This window comes from Panthera onca, chromosome C2, assembly GCF_046562875.1.
Source record: "Panthera onca isolate mPanOnc1 chromosome C2, mPanOnc1 haplotype 2, whole genome shotgun sequence".
In the NCBI taxonomy this organism is placed as follows: Eukaryota; Metazoa; Chordata; class Mammalia; order Carnivora; family Felidae; genus Panthera; species Panthera onca.
Genome location: NC_138347.1, coordinates 94,145,480 through 94,159,327, shown reverse-complemented (window position 1 = coordinate 94,159,327; position 13,848 = coordinate 94,145,480). Strand labels below are relative to the sequence as shown.

The following is a 13,848-nucleotide window of genomic DNA, read 5'->3' as shown; positions in this document are numbered from 1 at the left end:
TATATAAATATATTTATATATAAATATATTAATATATTAATATATATTATGTATATTAATATATATATTTTTTTTTCTTCAGAGGCCACATTTTTTTCTTAGAGGTTTGTTACTGGTAGAAATTTGAAGACAAGAGGAATTAATAGTTATTTATTGAGTACATATTATGTGTAAGCCTTGTACCAGGGCTGCATTAGGGTTGCTCTTTTCCTTAAGTGCACATAATATGAGGTATTATCTCTCGTGTGTGTGTGTGTGTGTGTGTGTGTGTGTGTGTGTGTGTATGAGTGAGGAAATACAGGGCTAGAAAGGTTAAGTGCCTTGTGTAGCAGAGTGGGACTCAAGTGCCATCTATCTGGTTTGCTCTTCTCACTGTGCAGCTTGGTTTTCTTGGCTGATTTTTTAAAATGAACTGAAATTAAAATAAGATGAGCAGAGAGTGACTTAACTACTCAGTGTTTACACGCTAGCATGTTATTTAGAAGACAGCTGTGGCCTGAGTTCCATTTCATTTTACCTCACCATACAGTATGGCAGGAAAAGACACTTAAACGTGTAGAAGAAGTATGTGCCATTGTATATTTATTTTTTTAATCTAAAATTTCTTAAGATTGGTTTATCTAATTTAAAGATGGCATTGTAGGTGTGATATGGTTTTATCTAAAATTCTGAGTCCTTAACTTATTCTTCAAAACTTTTTGTGGATGTACAGTACGCTGAAAGGCAAACTTTAACTTCAAGATTTAAAAAGTGAATGGACTAGTGTGAAATGGAATTCTTTAGGAATCAGCAAGTAGATGTTTTGGGGAGATGATTCACTTTGGGCCCTTGAATCCTAATTCTGTTTCCCAATATCCTACCAGTCCTACTTGTCCTTTTCTTTTCTTTGTTTTTTTTTTTTTTTTAATTTTTTAATGTTTATTTATTTTTGACAGAGAGAGAGACAGAGCATGAGCTGGGGAGGGGCAGAGAGAGAGGGAGACACAGAATCCGAAGCCGGGTCCAGGCTCTGAGCTGTCAGCACAGAGCCCGACATGGGGCTCGAACTCAGACCATGAGATCATGACCTGAGCCGAAGTCAGACGCTCAACTGACTGAGCCACCCTGGCGCTCCTGTCGTCCTTTTCTTGTGGTGCGAAAACCCACCAAAAATGTGGCAGGTGGATGCCTTATCTACTGTGACTGCCTGGTGAGGTGACTGGAAATAAAGGAAAGGAATACCAGGTGGCTGTTGAACACTCTTGGGCTTAGCTTTTTAGAGCAAAAGCCAAGAACCCAAAGCGAAGAAATAAAGGACAGAAAAAGTTGAGGAGGGAGGAGGCACAAGACGGGCGGACGGTGGATGCCCAGCAGTGAGAGCAGGGTAGACACGGAAGTGGCAGCATCACAGAGGACAGAACTAGAGTGATGGGAAGTAGGAAAAACTAAAGTAGTTCTGGATTGCAAAACCATAGACCTTACTACACCTCCATGATCTTAAAAAATTCGGTGTTGGTAAAGAGATGGGGCTGAACTGTCTGCGGCAGAGCCCGTGACCTGGCTAGCCGTATTTAAACGCTAAACCAGCAATTGTTTTTGAAAACTTCAACTTTGAACAGCCTAATCCCTGAATGATGTCCCAGGTGGATGTTTCATTAACCTCTTTACTGGTCTCCATGTGCCCAGCGTCTCCCATATCAGTTTGAGGTCCCCACACGTGTTGGGGTTGTCTAGTAACGTTGCTTTCCCATTGGGGGGTTCTGCTCACAGGGTAAAATCCAGACTTGTAAGTGGAAGAACAAAGACTTTCCCTAGGTGGTCCTGCTCTGCAGTCTCGCCTTTACGCCTCTGTTCCCTGCATGTGTCATTATGGCCACTTCGGAATTCTGAACACATCCTGCCATCCAGGCCTCCGTGCATTTGCTTGTGTGATTGGTCTTTTGATTATCCAGTTGCAGTCTCTCGCTCCCGCTTTAATATCACTCCCAACTTAACTTTCCCCGATTTCTCAATGCTTCCTTCAGTTTCCATAGCTCTTTGTAGCAAATAGTCTGATTTTATTACAGTTCATTGCATTTTCTACCCTTGCACCCACACACAAAGAGGACGTCCTCTTTCTCGTCTTGGCATCATCCGTACTTTACAACATGCCTGGCACATGGTAACTACTCAGCAAGTAAATGCTTTCCAAAAATCAAGGCTTCAATAATAGCATTGAGCATTGATGTTAACTAAGTGTCATTGATGGAAAGTCAAGGGCTGAATAAGTGATAACATGCTGTGGAGTGGTGGGGAGGTGAAGTCCTCTCTGTTCCGTAAAATCCTTCCAAATCCCTAGAATAGGACTTCTTTGAATTCATTTCTGATTTTATGTTAGTGGGCATAAGATACCAGGCAATAGGAGTGCCAATTTTAGACAATTGAAAACACATAAGTAATATAGAAAAGTTAGCTCTGTCATTAGAATATTTAATGACAAAATATTGGGCACTGATTTCCTGTCAGAAGGATGAGAATTCCCCTTGGGCGCATTATTTCTTGATTATATCTTAGTGGGGGAAGAACAGTGTTCAATGAATGACATGGCCAACATTGAAATAGGCTTAAAAATATTAGAATCTTGGGAATATAGGCAGTTAAATCTGTTTCTTCACTGAACTGGCCTTGAGATTTTTTTTTTCTTTTTAATGTTTATTTATATTTGAGAGAGAGAGAGAGAGACCGTGCAAGGGGGGGCGGGGGGGAGGTGGGCAGAGAGAGAGGGAGACACAGAATCCGAAGCAGGCTCCAGGCTCTGAGCTGTCAGCACAGAGCCCCATGTGGTGATCAAACTCACAAACTGTGAGATCATGACCTGAGCTGAAGTCGGAAGCTCAACCAACTGAGCCACCCAGAGGCCGCTGGCCTTGAGATTCTGATAGTAGAGTTGTTTGTTTAGGTTCAATGCGTAGCTTACCAGACTTGCATGACATGAATTATTACCACATCAGTGTGGGTCACATTGCTCTTTCTCTGCCGATCAAAACTAGACATAAGGTGGCTGGATCTAAATGGTGGGGGACATTTTCGATTCCGTGTGCAAAAAGCACATGGTAGGGCTGGTTAGTGAAAAGTGGTCTGAACTGCCTATTCGCCCTCAGTGTGGTCGGAACCCAGCCTGTGGACATGGGGTGCATGGATGGAATTGAGGGGGAGAAAGGGGTTGTATCTCACCTGATGGACATTTTTGAAAAGGATTAACCCCGAAGTAGTGATGACAAGAATCACATTTTGTTCTCAGTGAACATAATTTTCAACAAAGGAAGAAGCGTTCTATTTTTTGGCACTGAAAAACTGGGTGAAAAATTTGTTTATTAAAGTGAAAGAAAATTATTTAAGTAAACATCATGGTGCTTCAAATACTCAAGAATATATGGTGGCTGTTACTTTTAGCTAGGGAAAAACTATACTTAAGCGTACATAGAATTTTGGTCTTTTATATTCTTGAGTTTTATCTTGAAAGTCCTCTAGTTGAAACCTTAGATTCTGGCATTTGTGGCCCTCTTAAAAGAGGCTTTTAACCTAGTTTTGGCCATCTATATTACATTTTGCATTTTTTCCATTTAAGTTAAGGCTATATTTTTATTCTTAGCAAACAGCAGCTCTTTTTGTAATAGAATCTCTTTATTCAAGGCAGTATACAATTAAAGAGAGGAGGAATGTATGACTTCTTACAAGCTGCCATTGTATTCTCTTTATAGCCCTTACCACTATCTATAAAGGTTTTATTTTTGCTTAAACACTACCCACCCCCCACCTCTCCTTATCCCATGTAAGTTCTGTTTGTCAGCCTGAGGTGGGCAGAACTTCGTATTGTCTAAGGCTCTATTCCACAATGCCTAGAGGAATGCCCAACCCATTCTGGCCACTCATTGCTACTTGCTAAATTAATAGAGATACAGTAGTAATTTTTCTGAGGACACTTGTTTTGTGAAATGGACTTACTGAACTCTTTTGAATGTATATGTTTTCAGCAGGCACTGGCATGATTTCAGTGTATAAAAGTGTCCTCCTTGGTTTGATTTCTCTTCCCTTGGTTACCTGTTAATCCATTCCTGCCTTTTTTTTTCTTTTTGGTTAATCACAGATGACTTTGGGAAACATAGAAGCTGTGGTACAATCTTTCCAGGAGTCCTCTTTTATTTTTCTTATGCCTCCTCTTGGCCCATGAGAAGTGGCATCTAGTGATTGTGATACTCTGTCATTAGCTCATTGGTTCATCTTAGGATTCTAGGGGAATTCAAGGACTTGACAAGGGCTTTCTGAGAATAAATCTTGTTCAGTATAAAAACAACCGTTTGTTGTTAGGTAAGGGTTTCCAACTGCCATTTTGGGCAGTTTCTAACTGCTATATTGGCTCTGGCTCAGGGAGTGGGCTTAGATTTCCTAGAACAGAACTTGTCCTCAGAACATGTCTCGGAGACACGCCTTTGACCCAGTTAAGTGAGTTCTCTCCTTATAGCTATTTATTAAAGTGTAAAGCATCTTCATGAAGAATTGACTTTGTGAAGCCCATGGCTATCAGAGCAGGGAATGCGTGTGTTAGAAGAGAAGAGCGTGCATTTTGGTCAGATGGGGCTGGATTCCAGTGCTAACTCTGTCATTTTGTAGTTTTGTGACTTTAGACAAGTTTCTTACCTTTCTTCAGCCTCAGTTTCCCCATCTGTATAATTTGGTTAGTAATACCTACCTGGCAGACCACAGGGCTTTAATAATAACTGTTTATGTAATTATCGAAAAAAAGCTGTTAAAAAGGCTTGATAAAGTAACCTGCATCATGCTGAGTTAATTTTAGAGCTATGTAGTGGTCTGATGAGGAGGCCAACTTTTGAACCTGCCATTCTTTGAAGAAATCAAACTATTAAAAATTTTGGAACATTGGAGAATTCTTGCTCCTTGCTTTAAATGGAACAAGTCCAGGGGTGCCTGGCTGGTTCAGTCCATAGAGCTTGCGACTCTTGATCGCGAGGTTGTAAGTTCAAGCCCCACGTTGGGTATTAAAATCTTTAAAAAAGAAAAAATTAACTGAACAAGTCCTAAAGCTCAGGAAGAAAACAAAACAAGACTATTTGTCATATCAGTGTTACAGACCAAGCCCCAGCTTCACATCCCGTGCAAGTCCCTGTGCCTTGACCCAGTGTGTAAGTACTTTTGGAGGCTTCCTGGTCTTACATGTTTTTTTTCCTGCCAGCTTTGGATTCAGGTTTCAGGTAGGACAGCTGCGCAGATGAGGCAGTCAGTACTCTCCTATTATCTTCTAGTACATTTCTATTTTACCTGTCACATTTTAATCTTAGGACGTTTTCTTTGTGTCTATTATTCCCACAAAGATAATTATTGGTTATTTGCAGCTCATCTTTTCCCTTTTCCTGATTCGGAGCCAAGAGAGGGGGCGCAGAAAATAAATGATGCCTACTTTTCGGTTTGTTTGAGGCCAGCTCTGGTCTCTAGGCCAGACACCAGGGTCTCAAAGGTGGATTGATGGATGGTTTGGGCCTTCCAGGGTCTGGGTGGAGCTTTGCTAGGATTTCTCTAGAGTTTGGGAATCTGGAGGGAGGGAGGGAGGGAGGGAGGGAGAGAGAGAGAGAGATAATTCAGAAAAAAAAGCGCTGCTATTCCTCTCATGTAGTCAGAAGTCATTTTTCCAAAGTTATTTGATATTCTTGGATAGAATCCTTCCTTACATGGAACTCTCCTGCAGCTTTTAGGTTATATCATTTTTTTCTGCCTAAAAATATCTGTCGAATAATCATAAATGCTGGCTCCAAGTGTGGAGTGTTCATTTATACATAAAACTGCTAATAGTAAGTAAGACCAGCCTCATAGAGATGGCAAGTGGAGAAAGCATCAGAAATGAAATGGGATGCCCTCTCCTAGCACAGTTTATATCTTGATTGTCTGGGTACTGGATTTGTAAGGAAGCTGCAAATGTAATGTCCCATCTTGGGTCAGTCAGTACCATTCTCCAACAGAGGCTTTTATCGTGGACACATCACATGGCAGTGACTGGTCAGGGGGCTGGTCATTTTTTATTTGAGGCGTACATTGGGAATTTGCCTCCAGGAATAGTCTTAGATACTATTGATCTGGTTAACCAGCCACCCACAGTTTAAATTGCAGAAGTAGCTTTCCTTTTCCTCATCTACTGGGTAAGAAGCCTAGTTAGATTTATACCTTTTAAGGAAAGATCTGTTAACACCTGTTTCAGTAGTCTTGTTAGGCAAAGCTTTGTCATGATGCTCTGTAGCCTTTTAGTGAATAATACTAATTCTGCCTCTTGTTTTATTGTTGGAAGATTTTAGAAGAATGGTCACTTATTTTTCATTGATTTTTGACAAACGTGCCTCTGGTTATCTTGGGCTGCTTGGTTCCTGTAGCCCTGATTTGAGACTCATCTGATGAAGCAAGCATAGCCTGAAGTATGCTCTTGTGATTTGATTAACATGGTTCTATTTTAATATCTCTGGGGACAAAGAATATATCAGTGGTGAAAATCTCTCTCTCTCTCTCTCTCTCTCTCTCTCTCTCTTTTCCTCCTCTGACAAGACACAGAATGCAGCACGAATTGTTTTAATGCTGACTTTGGAAAAGCAGGAAATTCTTAGTGGACAAAAAATGATGAGGTTTGGGCAGTGATAGGATGTTTTACGTTATGCATTTCTGAGAACTTGTAATAGTTATGTCTATCTGCTTTGTGGCTAGAGAGAGAAAGGAGGGAGGGAGGGAGAGGGGGGGGGGAGAGAGAGAGAGAGAGAGGGAGAGAGAGAGAGGCTGCTATGATAGGAAAGGTTAAGTGCCAGGGAGCCTGCCAGGATGTGACTCACTCTCCTCAAGGCTGGGTGATGCAAGACAAGGCTGCTGCTGTCTCATTCATGTCTGTTGTCAGAGACAGGTCCCCGGGCACTGGTGTGTGTCAAAACTTTTTTTTTTAATCTCTCCTTTATTGACAGTGAAAACAGCAAAGTGGTCAGTTGGCCTCAGGATCATAAAATGCCTCCTTTTATAATAACTCCATGCCATGATGAATACGGTTTGCTCCAATAATGACTTTTGCTCTAAGAAAAATTGATATTGGGACACAGGTGATTTGCCTGGTTTCTGAGGTAACTTGGTAGATTATAATCTGGTTGCCATAGCAACCCAGCAGCAGGGAAAATTACAGGGACTAAACATTTGAAGAGTGGTATTTTAGTAGGATGCTTAAAAGCTCTTTGCCTATCATCTTTCTCCCTGAAGAAGCGGGGTGAGGGTCAGGAATTGGCCTCCGTAAGCAGAGAAGGGATGGCATAAATGGCTTTTGGAGGCTGGGTGCCTCAGGGCCATTCTTTGAATTGTGGCCTGGTGTCAGTGACCGCCAAGGAACCGTTACACTCTTCATGCAATGTGATAAGCAGGTAATGTGACAGAATCTGGACCATACCCCAATTCAGAAATCCCTTTTCTTGCCCGGGACTTTCCATAATACTGGTGAAGTGTACTTTGAGAACCGGCATTCGGGACATGTTGTCTGACAGTTTTGAGAGTGGTGGAAGAGAGTACGTGAATCGGGGATTGTCAGAGAATATCTGGGGCAGAGTCTTGGTGTCCTTTGATTTTTTTTTTTTTTTTTTCCTCCAACTAACTAATTCTACAGGCATGTAGTATACGTCTTATCCCGAGAAGTTCCACATAAGCAAATGGATTCTGCTGTATTACAGTGATGTTGGAATTGGTCTAAGGACTTTTAAAAAGACCTAGGGAACTTTCTTTGTTGGAGTGTCTTTTTGTATTCCATTGTAGTCGAGTTATGTCCTATGTTTATGTGAAAATAAAGTTAAATCAAAACTATTTTCATGTTAAGAATGACTTTAAAAGCTCAGTTTCAAGAAAGCAATTGAAATGTTTTAATCTCTCTATGGAGATCTGAAGGGATTTCCTTTTGAGTTCTTAAAATGGCACAGTGTGTTTACATTGGTGAGAATTTGAATACTTAAGACTGAAAGATTATTGACACAGTTACCGTACAGGAAAAATAAATTGCCTTGAAACCACCGTTATAATTCAAGATAATGAGAAGCACCAGGGATGAAACTTGGACTGCTTTTCCCTGAATGATCTTGTTTTCTCCAGCTAATGTATTTCCTGATTTAAATAATTACAATATCCCAGCAGTGTCTTCTGTGGGGAATTTTTAGAAGAAGGAAAATACATGGATATTAAAGGTTTAGTTTTTAAAGATCAAACAGCTTTGATCTCAAACATTTTTACCAAACATAAATTATGGTACATACAGTAAATAATGTTATCTTTTTAGGGTGAACATTATGAAAGCTTAATTTCTAAGTTAAAATAATTGTTTGCGATCGTTTTTCCTTTATGTTTTCAGACTTTCATTCCTTAAATAGAAATGGTTATCAAGCACATACTCTATGCCAGGTACAGTTTTGAATACTTCTTTTATGCCAGGCCTTGTATTTCTAGAGCCAATGTTAAAGAAAGAAGGACAGACCCTAAAATAATGGCTTAATTAATTGCAGTTGTAAATTCTAGGAAGGAGAAGTGTAGGTGTGTGTGTGTGTGTGTGTGTGTGTGTGTGTGCGCGCGCGCGCGCGCGAGACCATATGGTGGGAGACCCAACCTGTCCTGAGAGGCAAATGCCACTTTTCTTTTGTTTGGTTTGGGTTTTTTTTAGATTTTATTTTTAAGTAATCTCTACGCCCAATGTGGGGCTCAAACCCACAACCCCAAGATCAAGAGTAACAATCCTCCACTGGCTGAGCCAGCCAGGTGCCCCAGCAGACGATACTTCTTAAGCTGACAAGAATGAATAGGCATTAGGTGGTCAGGCAAGGAGTAAGGTGGGTGGTAGGCAGTGAAGGACGACAGGAAGATTATTACAGGCAGAGGGAACGGTATGCTTGATGGTTTCAATGCAGGGAGGGACAAGGCTTGCCCCGAGAGCTAGAAGATGAATATGACCCTGACATCCTTTCAGTTTCCAGAAATGTACAGTAATTATTTTAATAGTGTTAACCTTGCACATGATGATTTTCAAGTACAGGTTTTCAGCTTGGATTACATCTTTTAATTTGTATTTAGATATAAATTAGTGATTTTTTTTTTCTTTTGTTACCTAAAGGAACTAGATTAGAGCTAAAACTATAAGGCTCTTGAAAGAACATACTTTGCCATTGCTGTGCTTGGTCTAGTCTTGGAAGTTGTCTGCTAATATTAAATATTTATGTTCACTGACATTTAGATAATAGACTTAAAGATTTGAGAGTTTGAGGCTGATTTGTGATATTATTCATTTATTTTATAGTGTGTATCATTATTTCTAGATCTTCCAAACATTTTTCTTATAAATTGCTTTCTTTGTTTACACAGTAGAATCTTATAACCCAGGTCAGTAATGGACACTTGGGAACAGTATACAATAGTGTTTAGGCCAGAACTATATTTCTCTGTGCCATTTTCCTTTATAAGTATAGTTTCTGGTCTTTTTTCTTCTATATCTGTTGTTTCTAAATTAGTGAAAGAAAAGAAGGAATTGTGTGAAAGAAAAAAAATTGAGTTTTTAGGGTACATAACATCATAAACAACACGGGAGAATTCACTTAGCTAAATTCAAATGCACGTACTTCTCCCCCTTAAATTTGAAGCAGGTCTAAGACGTATCCTAAGTTTTGTGTTTATACAGGATTCCGTGCCACATACTTCCTGTCTAGTACATAAATTCAAGTAATAAAACCGTTGAAGAGAAACCCCAGATGCTCTAGTATTAAATTGAAATTAATGTGTTATTTTGGCAGGTCATTCTCGTTCAAGTTAATCCAGGTGAGACTTTTACAATAAGAGCGGAGGATGGAACGCTTCAGTGCATTCAAGGTAAGGAAGTTTCTGTAAGCCTTGTAATCAGAGGGGTTTCTCCTTTATTTATTGTTTTAAGGAAGTAAAGTTTTTCTTTGTGTCGGCATGTTCTTTTCCAGAAGTAAAATTTATCTTGGATTTTTTAAAAACTTTTTTATCCTTCTGTAAAATAGGGTCTCCTTACTGCTGATGCAGGCCTGTGATGTGTAAGGGACAAAATCAAAATGCCTCTGGTATTCTGTCGGCTTTTACGTGAATTGATTTAACTTGGGAAAGCTTGCGGTATGTTAATATATTATGGAATTTGGAAAATGTTGAGGTTTTGAAAGACTTTAAATTCTCAGCTGAGAACACGAACTTGTTCAAAGTAGATAAAAATTTCAAATATATATTGTGATGCTAACCAGATGATGTTTTTAGAGGTAAAGTCTGTATGAAGTGTCTGTTATTTGCTACTGATTAACAGAGGACTCTAAAATTTAGTGGCATAAGACAACAACGTTGATCATCTCACAGTTTTTGTGGGTCAGGGATTTAGGCACAGTTTCACTGTGTCCCACGGCCCCAGGCCTCTCAAGATGCTGAAATACAGGTGGGGGCTAGAGCCACAGTCATTGGGAGGCATGGCTAAGGGTCAGTCTGTTTCCAGGCTGGCTTGAGTGGTTGTTGGCAAGATCTAGGTTTTTGTGGGCTATTGGCGGGAGGCTTCACTCAGTTCCTCGCTAAGTGGCTTCTGCACGTGGCAGCTGGCTTCATCAGAGCAGCAACTAGAGGGCAAGAGGGCAGTACTAGGTCCTGCCCACTCGAGAAAGGGAATTGCACAGGGTGGGAGCACTGGCAGGAGGGAATCATTGGAGGCTCTTTAAGAGCTGCTCGCCCCGGTCTTCCCTCTGCCCCTAGTAAATTATGTTCCTCCATATGCAAAATACTCCCTTCCAAGTTCTCTGTTACAGCATCAACCCCGAGTCCAGAATCTTGTCATCTAAGTAAGTTCCAGGTGTAGGGTGACACTCCTTGGGTGTAGTTCTTTCAGTACAGCTCCTAGGGCATTTCATTTAATTTCTAGTTGTGTAAGACAATGCCTCCTCTCTATAGTTCACTTTGGAAAGAAGTGACTTAGGTAGAGTTCCGTGTGGGAAGCTCAATCCAGATCTGTAGTTTGCCTGTAAACTCTACCATGTGGGAGGACACTGTTTGTGACAGCTCTTCTTGGCAGTGATTGGGATTGTAGGGATTTGTCTGTAATGGCAAATTCAATACTAGGTTATTGGCTGGACTAGAATCTGACCAGAGTCCTTATTTTTAATTTCTGGACTTGTTCACCAGTATATAAATGAATGAAGGGAAATGCCCTTTAGTTTTAGTTTCCCATAATGAGCTGCATGGAAAAAGGGTGGTTTTTCTATTGCTTTGTTTAATAGCAGAGCATGCTGCTTTGTGGTTTTGCTACTTGGTTTTGTACCTATGAGAACAAAATTTAGGGGAAAAAAACCTTCTACTTTTGGAGAAATGAGTGTATTTTCAAAGATTCAAGCCTAATGAATTTTAATTGCAGTTAATCTGAAATGACTTAACCATTCTATTAATGATTTTTACCGATTGCATTTCTCTGACCATTATGTTCCTGAAATTGATCTTTGGTGTTCTAAAGCATTTAAAAACTGAATCTAGGCTTTGGTGATGAACCATACAAAGAAACTTCAGGTAAAAGAAGAAAGGAAATAAATACATTAAAATAGTATGAGATACAGAATCTTCTATGTACTTATAATTCTGTAATAAACAGATACTGTCAACAAATAAAACCTCAAGATCCACTGTCTTTAAAAAAAAAAATCACTCTAGAAAAATTCGGTAAAAAGTCATTTCACCTACATAGAACGAACCCAGTATTTTCAGTTCAGTAAGAAAGCATTTGAGCTTCTGGTCATGGTCACATTGGAGCCCCATGAATGAATTGGCAGGTAGACTGTGTTCCTCTACAACTCGAGTGTGTGCAATATAATCTATAAAAAGCAAATTGCTGAGTAGATCAACATATATGAAATCCACTCTTTTGTGCCACCTGCTTTTATTGTTCTGTGTCTAAAGTCTGTGCATGCATGCATGCCTGTGTGTGTGTGTGTGTGTGTGTGTGTGTGTGTGTGTGCGTGCGCGCGCTCACGCGCGCGCGTGCTCATCTAGTTAGCATCTCCCCCACTTTTTTTTTTTTTAGTTCATGTCAGTAACTGGTATACTCTGCCGGGAACGTTACAAGTATATCACTCTGTTCACAGTTGGAGCATTGTATTTATTCATGATGATACTTGGAGATAAGTGACATTAACACCTCTTCCAGTGATTTCAGAAATGTCTTTGACTAAAGCAGAGTTTTGGAGCCATTTATCTTTGGCTTCCCCAGCCTTCCTATCCTTTGCTCTCTTCTGAACCCCCAGCTACTATGGTTATCTACTTGTGGGGCATGGTGGTACCTGGCCCAATGAATTGAAATGACACAGGATGTGAGAGACCAGGAGAGGGAACCAAGTGGTTGGGTAGGGCTTGGGAAGCCCTGGGGCAGCAGGATGAACTGCAGGAGCTGAAAGGAACCAGGAGCTGAAAGGAACCTGGAGTCCAGACCCAGGGACTGTCACTGTTGTATAATAGACGGTCCCTGAGCGTCCCCCACAAATAAGCCTTCTGTCGAGTTCCAGTGTGAGTGAATGCTTCACTCCACGTGGGTAGAGCATATCAACACAGAATGTGGGAATGAGCACTATATTTGTAAATTCCAACACAAATTGTAACATTTTTATCCTTTCACTGCAATCTACATCCCTGTTGTTGCTAATACTTATTTAGTTCTCAGGCTAGGCTTTGTATTCTCTCATTTAATGGATATGATAGTATACATAAGGCTGAGGCTCATGCAGGTTAATTTAAATACACAAGATTCAAAAGAGGCAGAGTTGAGTTTTCACCTCTTGTATGTCTGATTGGAGAGCATGAGCTCCTTATTGCCTTGCTCCGTGGCTTTACATCAGGGAGCCGCAGTAGTAGGACTCCGTTCCCTTTGGGCATGTGACAAGAGCAAGGTAGGTTTCTGTTCTAAAATAACAGGATTCTGGGTAGGATACCAGGATGAGTACTCAGATGGCCAGGATGAAGTACAGGTGGTTTGCAGAGCAAAAGCATGTGGTAGAGACTGGGTCTATGGAAGAAGACAGACGTCCTGCTAATGGAACTAAGAGCAGAGAGTGTGACACAGGAGTACTGATTTAGAATTCCTGAAATTGTTTCTGCCCAAAGTTAGGACTGGGCCCAGAGTTGGGTTGGGCTGAGCCAGGTGGGGCTTCCAGTTCCAGCTGCTGTAAGAGGAGGGGGTATTAGGGGAGAGGACCAGTAATGCGGGAGGCAGCTTCTCTTGGTTACCTTTTAAAGACCTAGTAGGAAAAGATCTGAAAAGGAATTTTATTGTAATGGGGGGCTTCTGAAAGAAGTGTTTGCATTTTGCTAGAGATTGAAATGAAGAGAATAAAGTTCTAGTTGTGGTCTTTCAACAGCAGCCGGCAGGTGGGGAGGTGGTTTTTTGGGGGTGTTTGAGAGGGTGTTGGTTGTGGCCTTTCTGGAAAGTTTGAAGTCATGACTATTGCTTATACCACGGTTGAAACTGGCAGCTTAGTAACTTTGCTATTTCAACACTACTATTTCAGCGGGTTAGGGATTGCTGTTGGGAGTGGAGGGGATTAGGGGTAGGGAGCGCGGTTGGTTGTGAGGCTTTCCTGGAAACTCTGAAATTACACCATATGACGTCAACCTTCTTTACTTGAGTTTGTTAGCCTACTGATTTTCTCTATAGGACATTTATGACATCACTAGAAAGACACCAGAAGCTCATTGTGATGCCACGAAAAGGCAGTTTGCTGAGTCAAAGCAAATCAATATAAAGAATATGGTTACTCGGGGGGAAAACAAGACTTTGTTTTCATGAGAATGTCCTTG

At 40.7% G+C, this 13,848-nt stretch overlaps 1 protein-coding gene across 8 annotated transcripts in view; it reads left to right on the top strand.

Moving 5' to 3' along the window:
* FNDC3B (fibronectin type III domain containing 3B) overlaps positions 1 to 13,848 on the top strand; it is a 409,006-nt gene that overhangs the window by 139,384 nt on the left and 255,774 nt on the right. For 4 of the 8 annotated variants that reach the window (XM_060640755.3, XM_060640752.3, XM_060640753.3 and 1 more), the window contains exon 3: positions 9,810 to 9,885. The exons of the other annotated variants lie outside the window; for them this stretch is intronic. In XM_060640755.3, coding sequence (XP_060496738.1) covers positions 9,810 to 9,885 — 76 coding nt within the window. The remainder of the gene's footprint in view (positions 1 to 9,809; positions 9,886 to 13,848) is intronic. 8 annotated transcript variants of the gene reach the window in all.